The sequence below is a fragment of the Equus przewalskii genome, chromosome 1, assembly GCF_037783145.1.
Source record: "Equus przewalskii isolate Varuska chromosome 1, EquPr2, whole genome shotgun sequence".
NCBI lineage: Eukaryota > Metazoa > Chordata > Mammalia > Perissodactyla > Equidae > Equus > Equus przewalskii.
In genome coordinates, this window is record NC_091831.1 from 154,980,874 (window position 1) to 155,004,269 (window position 23,396).

The following is a 23,396-nucleotide window of genomic DNA, read 5'->3' on the forward strand; positions in this document are numbered from 1 at the left end:
TTTTTATCAGGATAACCCCAGGTGTGTGTTTTTCATCACTGATCTTCCCGGGAACTTCACTCTGCACACTCATGTCTTTAGCTCAGAAAATTTTTTTCTATTTGTTTAAATTATTGCTTCTCCATTTGTTCCTTTGTCTGGAACTTATATTAGACATGTTAGGTGTCCTGAATCTATCCTCCAGCTTTCTCATCTTTTCTTTTTCCAATCTCTTTGTATTTTTGGCTCTGAAATATTTCTTCCACTTGATCTTCTGGGCCAATAAATGATCATATTCATTCTTTTATTCAATAATCATGTACTGGGTGCTTATTAAGTGCAAGATAGTGTTCTAGGCATTGAGTGTTGACAACAGATCAGCAGTATACATAAAAGAAAAAGTTTCTGCCCTTATGGTGCTTACATTTTAGTGCAGATAGTAAAAAAAAAAAAACAAAAAAACCCACAAAAACAGAAGTGTGTGTGCACGGGTTGAGTCAGGTGGTAATACGTATTTACCTGGGAAATCATAGTTTTTGCTCCATAAATTTTTTACTCCTTTTTGTATTTCACTTCAACTTCCTTAAATGCTTCTATTATTTATTATTTTCATACTCAAGTTACTGTCTCCTCTAGCATTTCTATTTAGCTGGTCCACTACATTGTTTATTCTAAGAGGTTTTTCTCTTTCTGGTTGCCTGGCTTCCCCAGATGGCTTGTTTTCCTTTGTTGCCTCAGAGGGGCTTAGGTTTCGTTGTTGGAGGACCGCAAGTGATAGCAGTCTCAAGGGAACAGAAAGACAAAGCGATCTACTCCTGTAGGTGGGCAGTGCAGCAGGCAAGCCGCCAGCCCTGTGCCGGCCCAGGAAGAAGCCTCCAGGCTCTGAGGTCTCTTTATACCTCCCAGCCTCAGGGATAGGGAGATAGCAGTCCACTGGCTCTTTCCCTTTCTCCTTCTGCCCAGGAGTCCATGGATCTCTACCAAGCCAAGCTCTTTCCTGAATCTGCCCTTCTTATCCTCACCCCAAGGCTCTTGTCCAGCCCTTGAGAAACAAGTCTTGGGCCAGCTCTCCCTGATGGAGCTTCCAGAGAGCCAAGGCCTCACTTGCACCTAACTGTTCATTGGCTCCAGGGGCCATTTGGCTCAACAGAGGCAGATATAGGCTAGAATTAGGAACAGAGGGATAGTGAGATGTCACCTTCCCAGAACCCTCTCTGGAAAGCAATTCCTGTTTACAGACTAGGCCTAAAAACATTTAAACCTCGGCAGTAAGTCAAAATTTTAAAAAGCATCTGTGACGTCCAGACATTTGTGGGTTGAATCATTTTCAACTACAGCCCTAAAGGTTAAGCTCTGAGAAATAAGGAAGATCTGAAAGTTAGTCAGATTTAAAGGATACTGACTAGATGGATGAATCTCAAAATAATTATGTTGTATGAAAGCAGTCAGACAGAAGAGAGCACAGACTGTATGATTCCATTCATATAAAATTCTAAGATATGTAAACTAATATATAGTGACAGAAAGCAGATCAATGGTCGCCTGGGGACCAGAGAATTAAGCGAGTGGGATATAAAAGAGTACAAGGAAATTTTTGGAGGTGATGGACTGTTCATGATATTGATTACGCTAATTATTTCAGGGTTGTACACACATGTCAAAACTCATCAAACTATACACTTTAAATATGTGCAGTTTAATTTATGTCAATTATACCTCAATAAAACTTTAAAAGGAATATTTACAATCACAAAGGGTTGATATCCCTAAATATAAAGAACATCTAAAAATAAAGAAAAACATCAACAGGTAAGAGAAATGAATAGAAAGTCACTTAACTTTTGTGAGTTTGAAATTTTCCATAATAAAAAAATAAAAATATATAATTTTCAAAAAATATTAAAACAGTATCCCTCACTCTCATATAATTCACAATACAGTTGAAGAGAGATAAATATAATTACAAAGCTATTGCAAGTTCAGGGCACACTGCAAAGTATATTTGAGTGCTGATGGATACTGATGGAATAATTAAAGATGGGGTAGAGGATTAGGCAAATCATCTTGGAGGAAGTGAGTATGAGCCTAGTCTTGAGATGACGTGGGTTTGTGCAAATTTTTATGGTAGACAAGGAGTAGAAAGCAGAAGAAAAATATGTGAACAAAGGCTATGTGGTAGGAGAAAGATGAAGACGGCTTTTGAAAAGGACTCTTACTATAGGTTCACCATTTCTAATACAACCACAGAAATCTCTTGTCACAAAAAGGTTATATATACACTGCAGTATAAAGAACACACAGGAAAGGAAATGAGATCTAATTCACTATATGGGGGTTTGGAATGCATCAAAATCATTTATGTTATTTATGCACCATATTCAATCTTTACCATGTCTATGTTCTACCTATATTAGTACTTTTCTCTAAACAGGCTTGTGTTTTTACCTAGCTTCATTTTAAGTAATAAGATTTATGAAATAAAATAATACAGTTTTTTCTATCACACTAAAATAAACGCATCTTTGATACCTTCAGAGGTATATTTACTCTTAAAAGTTACACTGAAATTGAATTCTTTCACTTACTCCATATCCCCATTTTTTCCATCATTAACCTTTAGTCTTCAAGCCTCCTATTCCTATCTCCCTAAGTGTGCATCTCTGTAGAAATTCAAGGAGTGGAGGGCTAATAAGGACTATCAGGTTAAGCCCAGTTCCTTGCCTGTTCAGATTTCTCAATTTTAGCATCATGTGAAAGAATTTTCTATATTTGGAAATACTCTACACCAAATAAAAAAGCAAGCCAACACACGAAAAGGTAGAAGCAGCAAGTTACTGTCAATTAATTTTGAGAAATCCCTGAAAACAAAGAAAAGAAGAATAAAGATATGAAGAAAAGAAATGGAACCTAAGAATTAGTAACTACTGAGAAAACACAGCAGCCTAGTTCATAAAACATAAATAATTATGTAAGTGTTTAACGTAGAGGGATGGTGTGGTGAAAAGAAAAAAGGCTATAGCCACAGAGACTTTAGTTTGAATTTCACACCTACAACTTAAATAACCTAATTTCTCGGCACCTCACTTTCCTCATCTCTAAAACAGTGACAATGGTTACCTGCCCTGGTGGTTGATCCTCACAAACACCAGGGCAGTATTTGAAAAGCTCCTGGCATATAGTAGGTGCTCAACAATTATTACTATAATGTCGATGACGTTTTTTAATGTAAAACTGTTTCCCCTTTCAACCTGGCAAAGGCAAAAAATGCTAGATTCTTTAAAGTTTACCAGCTTATAATCAGTTTTGTAAGCTATGCCTTATGTTCGAATTCAGTCTGAAATTTGAAAACTTTCTGAATATTTTATAACATGCTAAAATTACACTAAATATGTTTTTATAATCCTAAAGTAAATGTTGCTTTAAGTATAGAATATAAAATGTAAATATATTCATAAATTAGTTATAAATATAATAGAAAATATAAATATACTTATAAAATATAAAAATAAGCAATATGCATATGCATGCATGCATGTACATTTTGGAAAATTTTTATCTTTATAGAATTAAATCAGTTCTGATCTCGTATGTCTCCTTTGGAGCAAAAGCAGCAGATAGTACACAGAAGGTTGGTACATTAAGCAAGAAAAATTTGGGGAGTGGGAGACTCTAAAAATCTGGTGATAACAGTATTGAAATAGGGAACAAGAAGTGTTCAAGATTGTCAGAGTGTAATATGATGAAGGGTCAATAATCTAAATAAAGCTTTAAGATGTAAAGAACTGAAAGGAATCAGACTCAAATTTGTATTCTTTTACTAAGGTCTTAGATACAGTAAAAAAAAAAAAATACATGGTAAAAAGAATCGGGAAGAGTTGTTAGTCTGTCTGACAACGATTGAGGGGTGGGGAGGCAGGCAGAAAAACATGCCTCATCAAGCCAAGTTTAAGGATAAACTTTTGACCCTGAGATTTTAAAACATGTAGATATGAATTTGTTAGTTGAGTTGGTAAAAACCTCATCTAAACAGTTAAAAAAATAAAAATAAAGCTTTTAAATCTTCACTACAGATTTTTTTTATCAATACAAAGCAGCTCTTTAGTTGTCTATTTAACCTATTTTAACGTCAGTCAATAAAAGAAAGTAGTCATATCAACTTCTTTAGAACATAAGCTTTCATGGGTAACTAGCAGAACTAACGTTTAGTTTAACAGTCTAACTTTTGTGAGTTCTTAATAAAATTTAAACTCCATTTAACATGAAATCTCTCTCACAGTACGCTCTCATACCATCTGGATTACTTGAGAGTTAATGTCTGGAGATGCTGTTCATCTCCAATATGTTCCTTTCTTTTCTGCTATAGGTCTGTTTCTGAAAATTTCCTTAGAACTCTATTTCAAAGGAAGGGGAAACCTTGCAACCTGCCATCTGTATCAAGTGAAGGCAAATTCAGCAGTCAAAATCTGTCTAATCCTTAGACACTCTTAAGAAGATCTGAGGAGTGAGAGGATTTGGGAAAATTATTTCACAGAAATACCTAAACTCAATAAATAAATAAATGAACAAATGTAACATTTATACCTGATTAAGTAAATGTAATAAACAGGAAAACTCTGTTGTATTGTTATAAAAAAATCACAGGTTTGATAATGCTCACATCAAATCCTGTGGCATGCACATTAAAATATAAAGTAACTTTCTCTTATTCTTATTAAGCTAGGACTTGGCATCATGGTATGATGGAAAGCACAGAAAATTTAGAAGTTTGCACACTGGCTCTGCTACTACTCACCTTGTAGCCTGAGGCAAGTTAGTGTCTACAGCCTCAGTTTCTTATCTCTAAAAAGGCTTTAACATCACTATTCCAGAGTGGAGAGAGGATGAAATTGATAACACTTCATTAAGTAGCCCCATCTCTTAGCTCTCTCTACCACAGGCCCAATGTGCTAACTACCTTAAACTTTTGTTTCCCATATGCACTACATCTTCCTCTCATACCTTCTAATTCTTCCTATTGCTTGTAATTGTCTTCTCTAGACCTCCCTTCAACAATCAGTTGTGTCCCATCCTCTGCCATACCTGTCCAGGGTCCCCTCCAGGCAATATTATTATTCTTTCCATCTGTTATTCAAAGCAGTTTCTTTTTGTTTTTATTAAACCATTAATCCCAATATAAGAAGTAAAAGGTAGCTCTTACCTTTGAGTGCTGTGTCATGTGTTAAGTGCCTTATATTTTTCCATGTAATTCCATGTAATTCACAACCACTGTGTAAAGCAGGTACTGTTATTCCTTTTGTTTTATCAATGAGTAAACTAACGATTAGAGAAGTTAAACAACTTGCCCAGTCACTCAGGTAATAATACAAATTATCACTACTCCTAATTAGTAATAATTAGTAGGACTGGGCTTCAAAGCCAGGTTCCTGGCTCTAAAGCCATTCTGCCACCTTTGCTGGGGAACTTATACCTCCTATGCCTTTGGAGCCTTAGGAAAAAAGTACCACACCTGGCCTGATATTTGCACTGAACATGTGTTTGGAGAATAAAGAAGGCAGAGAACAAATCTACTCACTGAATTGCCTATTATGTGTAATTCACCTGGACCTGGAGATACAAAAATGATTCCAAAAGGTCTCTACCCTCAAGGAGACTAGGTTAGTCTACTGGGGGAGAGAGACAAGTAAACAGATGATTACAATACAGAGTATGGGAGGTGCTGACTCGATAGACAGGTTGCTGAGGAAACCTAGGATGGGGCGCCTAAACTGGACTGGAGAGGAGGAAAACAGTCAAGACAGACGCTAGGGAAGCTTCTGCTCTTCCCTTCGAAATCAAAATTAAGCAGGGTTTTACTCGATGGACATTCTACTAGCTAGCATGGCAGGGATTAACGTACTTTTTAAAATTAGTTGATGAGACTACATCAAACTAAAAAGCTTCTGCACAGCAAAGGAAACCATCAACAAAACAAAAACACAACCCATCAACTGGGAGAAAATATTTGTAAATCATATATCTGCTAAAGGGTTAATATAAAAATTATATAAAGAACTCATACAACTCAACAACAAAAAGATGAATGACCCGATCAAAAAATGGGCAGAGAATCTGAACAGACATTTTTCCAAAGAAGATATACAGATGACCAACAGGCACATGAAAACATGTTCAACAAATCAAAACTACAATGAGATATCACCTCACACCAGTCAGAATAGCTATTATCAAAAAGATGAGAAATAACAAGTGTTGGAGAGGATGTGGAGAAAAAACAACCCTTACACACTGCTAGTGGGAATGTAAACTGGTGTAGCCACCATGGAAAACAGTATGGAGATGTCTCAAAAAATTAAAACTAGAAATACATAAGATCCAGCTATTCCACTTCTGGGTATTTATCCAAAGAACATGAAAACACTATTTTGAAAAGATATATGCATCCCTATGTCCACTGCAGCACTATTTACAATATCCAAGGCTTGGAAGCAACCCAAGTGCCCATCAACAGATAAATAGATAAAGATGTGGTAGATAGACACGGTGGAATACTACTCAGCCACAAAAAAGGAGACAAAACTGTGCCATTTGCCATAACATGGATGGACCCTGCAGGTATTATGCTAAATGAAATAAGTCAGACTGAGAAAGACAATTACCGTATGACTTCACTTACATGTGGAAGATAAACAAACAAACTCATAGATATGGAGAACAGACTGGTGGTGTGGACAGATTTTTTGGGACCCCTCTCCCTGGTCTAACAGGTGAATCCAACAAACTGCACAGGCTTTAAGTCAGTACAATAAAATCCATGCTGTACTGTGAAGCAGCCGTGCAGGCCACCTGTGGCCTGTGTCAAAATGACTTTGCAACCTCACACCTCATGACTGAAGATGCCAGCTGGAGAAATCTGCAACGGGAAAAGACAAAGGGTACCTAGCTCCTGCATCCCCAGCTGCATTTCTTAGAGATTAAGGGAATCATTAAGGACCCTGGTCCTTGCCTCCCTCCACATAGATAACATCAACATCCCTGAACTTGTCTGATGTATAACCAAGAAATTCCTGTTTATGTTATTTTTAATGTAAAGTCTAGAGGAAAAAGATGTACCCTATCCCTTTTTAACATATATGAAACCTGGTTTTCTTCCCCCCTCTTCCCTGCATGTACAGTGTTTGTGAAAGATATATAAGCAGCACTTAAACACACACACCTGGGAGCAGTTCCGCATGTACACTCTGTTGAACTGTTTCCCAGGGCTTGAACTCCTCACTCTGATTATTGAATAAACTCCTTCACTAATATTACCTAGACTATTTCAGTCGGCAGTGGTTACCAGAGGGGAAGGGGGTCGGGGAGGGTGAAAGGAGTAAAGGGGCACATAGGTACGGTGACAGATGGAAACTAGACTTTTGGTGGTGAACAGGATGCAGTCTATACAAAAGTTGAAATACACCTAAAATTTATATGTTATAAACCAATATGACCACAATAAAATAAAAAATAAAGTTAGTTTAGATGTCTGTATTCATATATTTTATCTCAAATTACCTGCTTAGTTCAAATAAATCTCATCTTTTAAAAAACACACTTTAAAGGATGATCTGCTTTCTAAATATGTTCAATTTATACGACAGCACGTATTTTTCTCTCCTCACAAATAAAGAATGAAAAGCACAGTGGCCGGCCCGGTGGCACAGTGGTTAAGTTGGTGCACTCTCCTTCGGCAGCCCAGGGTTTGCAGGTTCAGATCCCAGGCACAGGCCTACACGCCACTCTTGAAGCCATGCTGTGGTGGCATCCCACATATAAAATAGAGGAAGACTGGCCACAGATGTTAGCTCAGGGACAATGTTCCTCAAGCAAAAAGAGGAAGATTGGCACAGATGTTAGCTCAGGGCCAATGTTTCTCATCAAAAAAAAAAAAAAAGCACAAAAAGCAACTGGTCACATACCTGGCTAGTGCTAGAAGTACTAGCAACAAAACCAGGATCAGTTTAGCAATTTTTAACTCAGACGAACAGGGGACTAAAACTTAGTGCATTTCAAGCAACTGCTCCAAAGACACCATCTATCTTCAAGAACATTTTACTCCAAAGTAAAAAAAAAAAAAAAAAACCACACAAAACTTTCAGGTTTTCCCCATATTCCCTAATTTAACCCTACAATAAAGATAAATACAATTTAGATAATATATTCCCATCAGTTGTTCACTTACCAAACAACACTTGATTCAAGTGGATACTTTCTGGGCTGTCACGGAAAATGCCAAATAAAAAGCCTTACTAAATTCAAGCTAGATGTATCTGTCACTTCTTCCTCGACCAAAGCAATCACTATGGAATAACTAAATTAAGCCTGGGAATGTCACTTATTACAAAATTGCTTGCTACCAAAAATTTTTATGGATTTCTAGGTGGTTGCTAATAAATCAAATGATTTCAACACTGCTCTAATCTGAATAAAGCAGATTTCTTCAAACATTACTGGATCAGTAAATATGAAATAATAAAACAGCAGACGCGATGAAGAAAGGAAATAAAAAACAATGAGAAGCGAAATAAGGAACAGATAGATGTCATTTTGTGAAATTAATGAAAACAACAGCAAAGACAAAAGCCTAAAGGGATGAAAATCTAAGGGCAGCAAACATATGCAACTAAGAAAGTACAGCTTCAAATAGACACAATCCCAAAAGAGAACTTAACTTCTTTGAGCTAAAGTTGTGGAGAATCAGGCTCAATTTCAAAGTAGATAAAACTTACTTTCAACTTATCACCCTGACTACTCAGCAAAATGAAAATAACCTGGGAGACAGAGTTTCCATAAAACCTTCATTCTTTATCTTCCCCTAGTAAATTCTCTCACTAGAAGGAGAAAATAAACAAGAGGAATTTTTTTTTGATAGTCCTTTTCCTTAAGTTACAGATTCTTAAAAATTCATGAAGGCTTGGTAAAACAAGAGAGTCAATACCTGTTTACAGCAAGGAATTGTGATATGTTACTTGCTAAAGAGGAAAGTTAGAATCATGGAATCAAAAAGGATTTTGAGAGATTACTTATTCCCTTAGCCTTTAGTCACATAGCAGAGGAGTTTCTGACAATCTACGAAATTTACAGACTTAAAAAATAAAGGGCTTCAAACCACGACTATATTCAACACCATAATATTGACTAAGATTTTAATTGCATGTTTAAAAACTCAAAGCCACAATTCCTCCAGCAAGTTTAACTGTTACATTTAGAGAAAATAATAGGGATAATCACATTCATCACATTTATTAAAGCTGACGCTATGCTGGTCGTCATAATGCTCTCCTGTACTTCTGTTCTTTCATGAAAGAATTCTTAGACCGCTCACTATTGAATTACTGTTTAACTGGTAAAGTGAGGCAAAACACTGAATAACTTGAAAAGTCACAAGTGCAAAGTCCACTCTACAAACTACTGAACCATGCTCCTTCTTTATGTGCTTTTCTAGATAATTTAAACTATCTTAGCAAAGGGTGAATTCTAAATTCTGCACAAATTGACTTTTCTGCGCCTTTTTGCTTGAAAACTCTTTTCATGCGTTACCACTGATTCAGTTTCACCTGTAGGTAATGAACACAGAACTCATTGTAGGGAAAAACAAACCAGAATGTGAAAAAAGTAAGATAAGTTATCAGATATACCAGGGAGTGAAACAGTTGACTGAGAAACACTTTAACCACACTACTTTTTCTCCATCCTTAGGGAGGTATTTTGAATATTCTAGTTACCATTTCTTTCACGAAAAACCCTACAGGTTCCAAAAGCTGCCAAGTTGAGTACTCACCTGGTTCATCTGAATATTGAATCCAGTCTTTTATTTCTGCTAAGCTGGGCTCCCCTTCTCGGGAGACCGAAGCTGCTGCCCCCTCCTCTGGGTCCTCTACCTTAGTCACCGTAAAGTGTGGCATTGTTATAGTTAGAAATACTGTGCTTTTGCTGTATTTAAACTTCCTTCCAGTCTACTTTCCCTGCCTACCTTTTCCTTGCTGTGCCCCTTTCAGACTCTGATTACTGCCTACTGGAGACCGAGGCTGGGAATCGGGAAGTACTTTCAGTTCACGTGACCTACCTTCAGCTCCAGCCCCAAGGGAGTGGAACGCTGAAAGACACGCCTTCCACAGTGTTTATCAGTCATTCAAAAGGATTAAACACTCCACCCTTTACTTATTGTTATTAAACTCAAAAATCCCAAGAACTGTTTAGGCTGCTTTCCCGGAGCTGCCAAAAGCTGGAGAGTGGGCAGAATTCATGACCTGCCACCCACTTGTTTCCTTCACTTAAGTTATTTCTACTCCTGCATGCACCATCATGATCTCAGTCTCTGCCCTCAAATTTCACAAGAGAAAGATTAGGGAGCAGTTCATTTTACAAACTTTCCTCTTTAAAGACATGACGCCAATTTAGAAAATGAACCATAAGCTATTTGTAAGTTTCTGTTGTTGCTGCTTTATTTCAAAGCATACGGAAAACAGTCACGCAACTCAAAGTTTCTTCTCTTTCTGATGAGAACGTTCACCAAGTATTTAACGAACACCTACATATTTCACATGTGGCATAATTCTAGATGCTGTAGTGTGTACAAGACATCCAAGAAGAGACATTAACTTTCCCAAGAGTCCAAGTTTGTTTAAAGGAGCAAAATATTTTTTAAAGAGTTCAGAATTTTTCATATTGTACAGAATTTAAACATCATGCTTTAAAGAAAAAATTTCCAAGAAAAATCCCACTGATTAAGAGGTTCCTAGTTCCTTCAGCACACACTTAAAATAGCATACTTATCTCTTGGTATATTTTATCAGATAACTGTTTGTGTCAAGTTCTCAGTTGATTACTTTAACTACAGAGTGTGAGGCCCCACCTACACTTAGACAAGGGCATTCAGTCAGTTGAGCCCTGTGCTAACTTCCAAGTTGATGACGTAATATAAGGGCTTTGTTGTAACACCTGACAAGTAAGATGGTGCTAAACTTAACCGAGAAGGAATGATGGCTTATAATCCGTTTATTTGAATATATGCCACTTCTAAAAGAGATGGAAACTAACAGTAGTTAAAGACCTACTTTGTGCTCTGCAGTGCACTAGAAACTTTTCATTATGATCTCATTTAATCATCATGGAAACATTAGGCTAAGGAACTTGCCCAAAGTTACAGAGTTTGTAAATGGTGAAGCCCAACTGAAAAACCCCTAATACCCTTGTTGGTAGGCAGCACAGAAGTTGTTTCATAGAAAGAAAACTCATATACACTCACCTAAAGTTCATTTCCTGGGCTCCTATATGGCTTGTTTGTAATCTTGGCTGCACAATGGAATCACCTGGGGAGATTTTAAAACTCCTGATGTCTGGGTCCCATGCCAGGTATTGTGATTTACTTGCTCTATAGTAGAGCCAGGGCAACAAGACTTTTAAAAGCTACCCGCCCGCCCCCACCCCCCCGCCCCGCCCCTATCCTGATGGTTCTCACACACAGCCAAGGTTGAGAATTTCTACTATTTGGGAAAGAGAAAAGTTTATCACCTGAGAAGTCTTTGTAACTACTTTTATCTTTGAAAGAAACTAACTCAGGTGTGGTAGTGCCCTTGGAGATTGTTCCTTATTTCTAACCTAGGTAGCTACTCCACCAATTTATTTAAAAGAACTTAACTACCAAGTTGTCAAAGATTTCAATATGCTGGGTTCCAAGTTCTTTCATACTTTAGTGCTACTGGATATTTCCAATAGGCTCTTGCCTTCATATCTATTTTATAAAGAGAGTTGAACGGTGGGTAATCTATAGTCGATGGACAGAAACAATGACTTGTGTTTATAAATCTGTGCAGAGCTTGTGCATGTAAGCCTATGTACAAATGTTATCCTGTCACCTTTCCCCTCTAAAAAAAAATCCCCAAACTAAACAAGCAGGAGGACAACAAATTCCTGCTAATCTATGATAGTAGTAATTTACCACCTTGATGCTTTGGTACCACAGTGGTCAGCAATTTTAAAATGCTTCTCTCCTAGAGTGGACTGTAGATAAAAGCGCGAGGGCATAAAAAATTGAAGGCAAAGTTAAAGTAATACAGAAAAAGTTAGGGGGGAACTGGTAAAGCTGAGGTGTGTGACTGCTGTGTATGGTTAGTGGTTAGAGAAAGTGGGATGTAAGAAATAGCTATTTAAAGTCTAATAGACTACCACAATGAGGAACCACTACACATCTACCACTATGGATAAATTGATAAGACTGACAACAGCAAATATGGTAAGAATATAGAACAAAAGGAACTTCCATACATTGTGACTGGGGTGTAAATTGGTTCACTCACTTGGAAAGGGTCTGATACTTTCCCCTATAATCCAGCAATTGGACTCCTAGGTATCTACCCCCTAAAAGGAAAACATATTCCCAACAAAAGGACTTATACAAGAATGTTCACAGCAGTTTAGTAATAATAGCCCAAAACGGGAAACAACCCAGGTGTACATCCACAGAAGAATGGATAAACAAACTACGATATATTCATACAAAGAAATACTATTCAGCTATAAAAAGGAATGAACCAGTGATACGCTCAACACTATGGATGAATCTCAAAAACATTATGCTAAGTGAAAGAAACCTCAAACAAACAATTACATAATACATGAATCCACTGATACTAGGTTTTAGAACAGGCAAAACTAATCTATGGTGCAAAAAAGCCAGGACAATGGTTGCCTCTAGGGGGATGGTGGTGGAGATTTCCCGGAATGAGGCATGAGAGAACTTCTCAGAGTGATGGTAATCTACATCTTGACACAGTTTAGAGTTCCACAGCTGAATGCATTTGTCAAAACTCAGCCAATGTTCTCTTAAAATTTGTGTTATTTCATTGTATGGAAAGTTTACCTCAAAAGAAAAAAAACTGCAAACAAATACTGAATTCTAATTAATAATATGCATTTTGAACTATTTGGGGGAAGTGAACTAATATCTGCACTTTACCTTGAAATGCATATAAGACGACAGATAGATGGATAGATATGTAATAGGAAAAGTATAATAAAATGTTAATGATAGACTCTGGGTGGCGGGTGTACGGGTGTTCACTATAAAAGTCTTTCAACTTTCGGGGCCGGCCCGGTGGCGCAGCGGTTAAGTTCGCACGTTCCGCTTCTCGGCGGCCCGGGGTTCGCTGGTTCGGATCCCGGGTGCGGACATGGCACTGCTTGGCAGCCATGCTGTGGTAGGCGTCCCACGTATAAACTAGAGGAAGATGGGCACGGATGTTAGCTCAGAGCCAGGCTTCCTCAGCAAAAAGAGGAGGACTGGCAGTAGTTAGCTGAGGGCTAATCTTCCTCCAAAAAAAAAAAAAAAAAACAAACAAAAAAAAAAGTCTTTCAACTTTCTGTATGTTTGAAAATTTTCAAAATACAATGTCGAAAAAATACAATAAACTGACACCATTATGAAAATAAATAGGCAAGTCACAGACTGGGAGAAAATATTCACAAAACATATACTTGTATGGACTTGACAAGGGACTTCTATCTTGAATATATAAAAATTCCCTACAGCTCAATAATAAAAAGACAAACAACTCAGGCTGGGCCCCATGGCCGAATGGTTAAAGTTCTGTGTGCTCTGGTTAGGCGGCCCAGGTTCTCAGGTTCAGAGCCCAGGAGTGGACCTACTCCACTCACTGGCTGTGCTGTGGAGGCATCCCACATACAAAATGGAGGAAGACTGGCATAGATGTTAGCTCAGGGCTAATCTACCTCAAGCAAAAACTTTAAAAAAAAGAGGAGGATTGGCAATGGATGTTAGTTCAGGGCAAATCTTCCTCAGCAACAAAACAAAACAGACAAAACTTAATGCAAAGTGGGCAAAAGATGTAAACAGACAATTCACAAAGGAAGTTATACAAATGGCTAATAAGCACTTGAAATAGTGCTCAACATCACTGGCCACTGGGGACATACAAATTAAAATCACAATTAAAATTGCTGGCAAGGATGTAGAGCAAATGTTAGTGGGAATGTAAAATGGTACAACAACTTTGGAAAAGGTCTGGTGTTTTTTAAAAATTTAAACACACGCCTACCCTATGACCCAGCAATTCCTCTTCTAGGTATTTACCCAAGAGAAATGCAAGCATAAGTCCACAAAAAATTTTGAAAGAGTATGTTTATAGCAGCTTTATTCATAACAGCCCAAACACGAAACAGCCCGCCCAGGTATCCATCAATAGGATAAACAACTTGTCTGTGAAAATGAATGGCATCAGTGGTGAATGTATCACATATTTTGCAGCTAACAACTGAGAGATAAATATTTTATGTAAAAGACATTATTTTCTGATGGATTCATAATACTGTAGAGTAAAGAAGACAAAGAGTTCTCCAAATCAAAACATCAGGAAAATCCCACGACTTACTGAGGCTGAAGGAATCACGCATTTATTCAAAATATATTTGAGTGCCCACTATGTGCCAGGAAATAGGAATGCAGTGGAGAACAAGAGACTGTACCTGGCTTCAAGCTCACAGTCTTGCTATCCAACTATTTAATAAAAGACAATATAAAACCAGGATCAGAAGTAAAATACAGGATAAGCATAGAGACAACCCTGAGAGAACAACACACTACCATCTTGCCCAGTTACTTCTTCAGGGACCTCAAGTTCTGAGTCTTCACTAGAGGAAAGAATGTAGTAGGATAGTTGATGACTAGCTAATTTGATAGCTACGTCAGCCATTTTGGCTGCTGACCCAAATAGTAAAGAAGGCATGATTATCAAAAGCCTCTGAGTACTCAGAGCCCTCAGGTTCCACTGTTGCAACTCCCTATGTAAGACTGCCTATCTGTTTCACTACTCTCATGTCATTACAGCCCAGGTAAGATAGGACCCAAGAATCACCAGCCAAGGAGGTAGCGCTGGCAGCTTTGAACATGGACTACTCAGTAGCTCACTCAGAAGTTCACTTCTGATGCAGGACACTTCATTCTTCTATTATGAAATACTTGCTAGATGGGCTTCTAGTCAACACTACAAACAGTATATAGAAAATAAAACTGATACTAGGCAACGTATTGTCAAAACTTAGGATACATTTTTAAAAATGTAAAGAAAGGAAAATAAAAACACAACTCAAAACAAAATTTCCTTGTTAATTTTCACCTCAGTGAACAAGTGTTTTTATAAGTTACTGCTTCCTTCCTCCCCTGCAACAAAACTCCATTTAAAAATAGATCTACTGAGACGTGGGTCAAAATATGAATATTCATTAACTTTAGGACAGAAGGAGTAATGTAACTAAATTAGTAACTGTTCATGTAATTCAGCAGTACTAGGTATTTGCAGACCATTTGTGTAAAAGACAGTGAAATATACATCATTAGGCCAGATTTCCTTTTATGAACACAGAACCTTAAGCTATTCAGGAAAGATGCAAGGAGTCTACGTAATATTAGGAAGGAGTTTATTCAATAATCAGAGTGAGGAGCTCAAGCCCTGGGAAACAGTTTAACAGAGTGCTCTGATGGAACTGCTCTGAGGTGTGTGTGTAAGTGCACCATATATCTTTTGCACAAACACTGTACATGCAGGGAAGAGGGAAAAAAAAAACCTTACAACCAGATTTCATTTATGTTAAAAGGGATAGGGCACACCTGGTTTTGCTCTAGATTACACATTAAAGATAACATAAGAATTTCTTGGTTATACATCAAACAAATTCAGGAATGCTGATGTTATCCATGTGGAGGGAGAAAGGACCAGGGTTCTTAATGATTTCCTTAATCTCTAAGAAATGCAGCTGGGGATGCAGGATCTAGGTACCCTTTATCTTTTCCTGTTGTAGATTTCTCCACCTGGCATCTTCTGTCGTGAGGCATGGGGTTGCAAAGTCACTCTGACACAGGCCGAAGGTGGCCTGCACGGCTGCTTCACACGACAGCATGGATTTTCTTGTACTGACTTAAAGCCTGTGCAGTTTGCTTGTCAGATTTGCCTGTTAGATGAAGAAGAGGGGTCCCAAAAATCTGTCCACACGTCATTTATTTTACTACTTTTTTTTTTTTTTTTTTACTATTTCCTGTCATGCACCCAGTGCCAGGCAAAATAATTGCAAAAATGTAAATAGAACATAAAAATTGCATTTCTTTTATGATTCCTGCACCCTATATTTGCAATTGACAAGAATACTGGTATTAGCATCACACACACCTGGGTTCAAATTACTATTCTTCTAATTACTACTTGCATGACCTTGGGCAGGTTACTTAACATTATCAGCTTGTTTTCTCCTGGATAAGAAATCCCATTTTAGCTCAGAAGAAAATGACTTTTTTCCAAATGAAAAAATATCAAAACTGCTAATTTTTCAGTAAAGGGAAGAATTAACCTTATCTAATAATCCAGGAAGAATCTTTTCTATTTCTTATTAATTCTTAAAATTTTATTTGGAAATTAGCACACTGCTAAACTAGAAAAAAACAAATCAACAGAGGATAATTTTTTACATGTGTCTTAGGACGCAAATTAGCTTGTTTTGAAAATAAGCATTTCTGGATATAAAAAAAGCTTAAATGTTAAATGCAAATGTTCTCAAAATAGAATAAAGACAAATTTCAGTTGACTTTCTCATAGCTCCTCAAGGTGAAAATATACACGTGTATAGAAAAGTTTTTAATTAGTGATTTTTTTTTTCCTGAGGAAGATGAGCCCTGAGCTAACATCTGTTGCCAACCTTCCTCTTTTTTTGCTTGCAGAAGATTAGCCCTGAGCTAACATCTGTGCCAATCTTCCTCCACTTTATTTGTGGGTCACCTCCACAAAATGGCTGACAAGTGGTGTAGGTCCATGCCTGGGATGTGAACCTGGGTGCCAATGCGAAGCATGCCAAACTTAACCACTACACCATAGGGTGGTGCCACTGTTTTCTTTTTTTAAACTAGCAATATGAAAAACGAATAGCCTTATCCCAAAGTAAAAGCAGACTTGTCTAGTAAAATGGAGGAAATTCAGGTGTCACTTTGCCAAAAATTAAAGCTATCTACCAAATGGTTCCAATTGTAAACAGATGAATACTATCCATTGAATATCTTGCATGTATTTCTCAAGGCCGTTAGAAATGTAATAAGGCTTAGCAATGCACAAATAATAAAAATAATAATAACAACACAAAGCAGAAGATACCATTGATTGATTTAGCAAGGGAAGTGGAGAATGAAAACTGAGCTAAGAGGAAATTTTAAAAAAACCCAAAAAACTAAAGTTAGGAGTAAGCCTAAACATACCTGTCATTTTCTAATAACTTAAATACAGCTTTTGTTTTCTATTTCTGTGCTTTTCAACTACAAAAACTTCAGTTTTAAGAAGAAAATAAAAAATCTTCAGCCTTTACATTTTTTCAGTTAAGACATCCAAAGGTAACTTCAAAATTTCAGGTTTTGCATAGCCTCTCAGGTTGATTTATTTACAATATTGACTTGATTTTGAAACTTTAACTGTAAGTTCCACCAAGGATTTAACAGTATCTTAAAATTCTTCAAAAGTAAAATGCACCTGAATATCAGAATTGTTAAAAATTTGCTTAGACCTGAGCAAATGTGGTAATATTTCCTATTAAGCAACTATTGAACTTTTGCAATTAAAGCAAGGTGCCGTGTGTGTCTGTGTATGTGTGCATTGTATGTTCTGCAGTTTTGTGCTCTTATCTTCATATACAATCACTGGGATTCTACAAAATACACAAAGCACTAAATTATATAATTTTAATGGGGAATATCTTTTTGTTTTTCTATTTAACATGTAAAACCTCACTGAAATAATACATTATTTTACACAGTCACAAAATAAAATGCTCTCATAATTCCTACAGTATAGTCCTCCAAACTTTCATATCTACTGCTAAAAACATATCACCTTGAACTTAAAATACATATACTCTACATTATTCTGAGTCAACAAGCCCACCGGTGCAGCTGTGCCGATTGTGTTGGGACAAAAGGGCAGTGGGGTTGGGAGCTGAAATCCAGTTTGCCCTTCTCCAGCGAAGCTTGGAAGGGGTACCTTTTTAGAATTTGCACAAAGGTCATGCTAGCCCGTAAGTATTTATTAGGCAGAGGGGCAAAAGAGAGGCAGCTACGATCCAAAAGTTTACAGCATAATATCATCCTCACAGATCATTATACATTGCTTTAAATGTCAGCATTAGAAACATTCCCCTTATTCTAACAGCCATAAAATGGGAAAGCATGACTTTTATAAGGTTCCCTGGTCCCAAGAAGTGTCCTCTTCCTTCTTTTCCATTCCAGTATAGGTAATATCAAAGCAAAGTTTGAGAATCTGCAATTGAGAAACATGTCACTGAGAGGAAAAGAATGAGGCCCTTGGTGGAGAGAATTAGTGAGGATGTGGAAGACACCGCGAAAGATAAACCACAAGAAGGTGAAGCAATCACTTTACCAATCATTGATATTTAATCAAATATCTAGACTATTCTAGGACAGACTCTATAAAAAGAAAGTCCTTTCTATTAAAGCAGCTTTCTTTTTTTTTTTTAAAGATTTTATTTTTTCCTTTTTCTCCCCAAAGCCCCCTGGTACATAGCTGTATATTCTTCGTTGTGGGTCCTTCTAGTTGTGGTATGTGGGACGCTGCCTCAGCGTGGTTTGATGAGCAGTGCCATGTCCACGCCCAGGACTCGAACCAATGAAACACTGGGCCGCCTGCAGCACAGCGCGCGAAGTTAACCACTCGGCCACGGGGCCAGCCCCTGAAGCAGCTTTCTTAACTGCAGTTTAACCTTTTAAAAGTTTTTATTATATCTATTTTCAAATGTACACAAAAGCAAAGAGAACAGTAAAATGAATCTTCATGTACCTTTTATTCTGATTCAACAAATTATAAACATTGGCCAATCTCTCAATGCTTCTGGCGGGGAGGGGAGTACATTTCCTTTCACCTGTAAATACTTCAATATGTATCTCCATAGGTAAGGGCTTTACATTACCACAGGGTCATAAATACACCTAAGAAAATTCACAATAGTTCCTTAATATTGTTTAATACCAAGTACATGGCCACATTCCCCCGATTATCTCAAAAATGTCTTTTTACAGTTGTTTTGTTCATATCAGGATCCAAACAAGGTCCACACATTGCATTTGATATGCTTTTTATCTGTAATAGCTTTCTCTTCCTTTCTATCACTCCTCTCCACCCCAGCCATTTATTTGCTCAAGAATCTAGTTATTCAATAAAATTTCTCCTATTCTGGATTTGGCTAATTGCTTCCTGTGGGTAAAGTAATATATTATAAAGTTTATCACTGGCTCTGGAGTATGGAGAAGAGGGGAAAAACAGATGTGGTCTATAACCAAAATATTTCAGATAAGTGATACTGAAAAACCGTTTTTTAAAAAAAACCACCCAAGGATGCTATCAGGCAAGCTAAGAAGGTATCAAATCCAAGTATTTTTATAAAACTATTCATCCTACTACCTTATACAATGTTATAGCTCACTCTTAGAGTGCCAAAGTGAAATGGATAGTATTCAATAACCATATAATATGAAAGCTGTATTTAAAAGAAGAGTAATAGTCACCTGTGATTGAAAATATAATGTAATTCACTCATTTTGGTCTGGGGCAAAAACGTAGAGGGTTTTTTCAAAAGTTAAAAAAAAAGTGTTTGGTACTTTGAAACATATTCTTATGAAAAAAGTAGAGCGCTAAGTTTCTTCGTAAAATATTACTCTGATTTAACCCTAGCATGAGAGACTGATGAGACCTACTGAAAACACATAGAATTGGTAGATCAGCCGAGTAGGCTAAACGTCTATGTGTAATGTAACGGCTCCAGGTGCAGATAAATATTCTATAAGACTTACTGACATTTAAGGAAAAGCCTGCTGTGCCTTAGCTACTTGGTGAACTTCTGCTCACCCTTCAAAGCCCAGCTCAGGTGGGAAAGTTCCCATGCATGTAGCATTGATCACTCTTCCCTTTTGAGCTGTGGTCCTCAGCTCTGGCTTTATATTAGAATCAGCTGAAGAGTTTTTAAAACCTACTGATGCAATTAAATCAGAATCCCTGGGAATGGGGCAGAGGTATTTAAAAATAATCTCTAGATCATTCCAATATGCAGCCAGGTGAAACATCACTGCTCTAGTAGGTATATTTCATTTGACTTTATCACAGTATGTTTTAATTTTTCTTTATATTTGTCTCTTTTTTTAGTCTAGAGGATCTTCAACTCAATGTTTATTTATTGAGTGCAAGTTATATGTAGTATCAGGTATTATACCAGGTGCTGAAAATACAAAGACAACTTCATGTCCCTGTTCTCAAAAACCTAACAGCCTAATTGAAGAAAATAATATGTAAACAAAAACAACAAAATTAAATGAAATAGGTGCTACAGTAGTAGTCTGTATAAGGGATAAAGGGACATCAAAAACTGATCTATCTGCGTGTGGGGTTGAATCAGAAAAGGTTTCAGAGAGAAGGTGACTCTTTGAAGGAGGGACTTATCTAAACAATTTTTGCATCTGTACCACCTAACATCCCTCAGTAAAAACTCTGTAATAGCCAGCCTCAAAGTTGGTACTTAGAGCTCCTTGACTCAACTGGCTTTTACTTTTACTCCACTTCAGAAACCCACTCCCAAGGCTGCACACTAGATCATGTTAACTCGGGAACTGCCCATCTCTGAAACCATTAACCCCAACATTCAACTGTCTGACCAGTCTTTAATGCTTCCACATCTTTCACTACCACTTTACCTCATCAGGTCCTCCAGTTCTCAGTGTCTCCATTTTACCTCAGTTCATCATTTTCTTTTGCTGTATCTTTCTACTGCTTTTTTGTATTTTGCTGTATATGTCCATTGTTGCATTTATCACACAGCATTATAACCTATGAAAGTTTGTTTGCTTTCTCTATTAGATCATAACTTTCCTTAGAATAGTTACTGGATTCTTCTTCTCAGTCCTGTATCCTTTAACACTCAGAACAGGGTCTGACCCAGAATAAGCGCTCAGTAAATGGTGAAGGAATGGATAAAGTATTATCATTCTCACCACTATACCATGAGCTCTCCAAAGGCAGAACCTGTATCTTACCTGCGTATTTCCTATAATTCCTACCAGAGTGCCTCACACGTATCAGAGCCTCAGGGATCATTTGGTGAATTGTAAAAGGTTGAAATGTATTACAGCCTGTATAACATATAAAAATGTGTTACTTGCTCTTTTTTGGTATTATAACAATCATTTAAGTTAACAAAATGGTGATGAGGCAAATGTAAAAAATGTTCATCATGGCAGAGGCAAAATGATATAACGGAAAGCACTGGATAGAAGTTAGTAGGCCTACGCCTCAGTCTTAGCTTTGCTACTCTGTGTTCTACCAATAACTACCTCTGTAAACCTTAGTTTCCCCATTTATTAAAATGGGGTCTGACCAGAATTCAATTCTTGATCATCTGAGGTTCCCTAACACGCTATGCCTCTTAAAAATTTTCTTTATTATAAAAGTGATACACTCTCAATATAGAAAGTTGTACATACCCTTCCAAATTGTTTAGGTAAAGGAAAATTCCCACTCTCCACTCTATTTTCATAACTCTCCAGAGGTATCCACTCTGAACAGTTCCTTTTGTATCTTTAAGGCATTCTTCATGCAAAAGCAAGTACAGTGCTAAGATTCTTGATTTTATTTACCAACTGCACAGTCTCATAAATTCTTATGGAACCTTGACAAAATGAAAGGAGAACTATAAATATTTTGATAGCAGAAAGATAATTATCTACTGAAAAGGTCAACAGTAGAAAAAATTAAAACAAATAAGTATTTAAAACTTGGTATGTCATCCTCCTTCGTTGTGTAATGTAATGTAAATAAAAGGTATATGACAAGAAAAGAAACTTAAGGTGGAAAGCTCCTCTACAGGAAAAAATGTGGGAGGCATGGGAATTGTGGGGTAAGGAGGGAGAATCATACCAATGTCACAACCACAGACGGATGCAGAAAGGGCCAAAAATATCACAGAATTCTAAAGATTAAAATAGCAAACAATTCTGAAATATGCGATGAGACTAAGGGTAGAGTCAATCGTAGAAAAGGAAGTAGCTATTTTTCTGTACTAAATCTAGCCCAAAGACCAACGTAGATTAACATATGTCCTTGATTTTCTTGACAACTGCATCCTTTGAAGATCTTCATCTAAATCTAACAAGGGCATCCACATATTATGAAGCCAAAGGTGGAATAATTATATTTTTAACCAGTTCTCTCTACTGGTGGGGAAAAATATCACAGGATGGTAGTCATCATAAATTTAAAAATTAATTTTTAAAATAATTTTAACTAAACAAGAATTTTTTAAAAGATAGAAAAAGTAGGCTATTGGGAAAGTAGGAAACTAGTTTTCAGAGAATACAGTGGAAAGAGTGATCTAATGGCTGGACTGTTAATCTCCTTTTCATTTTGTACCAGAGAGTATTTGAACACTAAGGAATGTGTTAGAGAGCCAAGCTTTAACTTCTGTACCCACCTAAACAACATAGATTTCACTTAGACATGTCCCGAGGTTTACACCTATAGTGTGAAACGATACCACTCGAGACTGTAAAGAATGCTTATAGGTAAGATAAGACCAGCAGCCTGGACAAGGATCCTGTTCTGTAAGGCTAACACGTTACTGAAATAAGTCCACTTTTTAAAACAAAATGAAAATACAGTTCCATAACATATAAGTCACAAGTCTAACAACACGTAACTAGTGTAAATTACCTAATGACAATTACAGCATTAAAAAAACTAACACTGTTATAGTTTTTACCTGATATTTTTACAACCTAAATACCCTATGATGAATAAAAATGAAAACTACAATTTAGAATTAATTTGGAGGAAGAGGAATGACAAAATTATATTATGGAATCAAAAATAATTTAACACTGTGGTACACAAAGTTTGTCAAGAAGTTGAAAATAGTTAAGTCCAGGAATCAACCTGTAACAGCTCCTTAAAAAAAATGGTTAGTCAAGGATAAGTGTATTCTGGAATCAACCTGTAACAGCTCCTTAAAAAAAAAAATGGTTAGTCAAAGATAAGTGAATTCTGGAACCAACCTGTAACAGCTCCTAAAAGGATAAGTGAACTCTGGAACCAACCTGTAACAGCTCCTTAAAAAAAATCGTTAGTCAAGGATAAGTGAATGTTAGGACTACGACCTTTACTAAATCTACCTTGTCTCCAGACATTAAAAAACACAAACAGAAATAAGGAACCAAAATCATTCTGGTTTCCTGTACCCTTTAGGTTAAGAGGAACAATGTTTCTTGACACCGGAAAAATGCAAGTCAGCCTCGCTTTCACAAGTCAGTGGCTGAAGTTATGGTTTTCAAATTTGGG

At 36.9% G+C, this 23,396-nt stretch overlaps 1 protein-coding gene across 4 annotated transcripts in view; it reads right to left on the reverse strand.

Annotated features, from left to right (window-relative positions):
- The window catches only part of SLC12A6 (solute carrier family 12 member 6), an 82,693-nt gene that overhangs the window by 56,674 nt on the left and 2,623 nt on the right, over positions 1-23,396 (reverse strand). Inside the window, exon 1 of one of the 4 annotated variants that reach the window (XM_008516342.2) lies at positions 9,797-10,107. The exons of the other annotated variants lie outside the window; for them this stretch is intronic. Within the exon in view, the coding sequence (XP_008514564.1) occupies positions 9,797-9,920 (124 nt within the window). The 5' untranslated portion in view covers positions 9,921-10,107. Of the gene's footprint in view, positions 1-9,796; positions 10,108-23,396 lie in introns of those variants that run through there. 4 annotated transcript variants of the gene reach the window in all.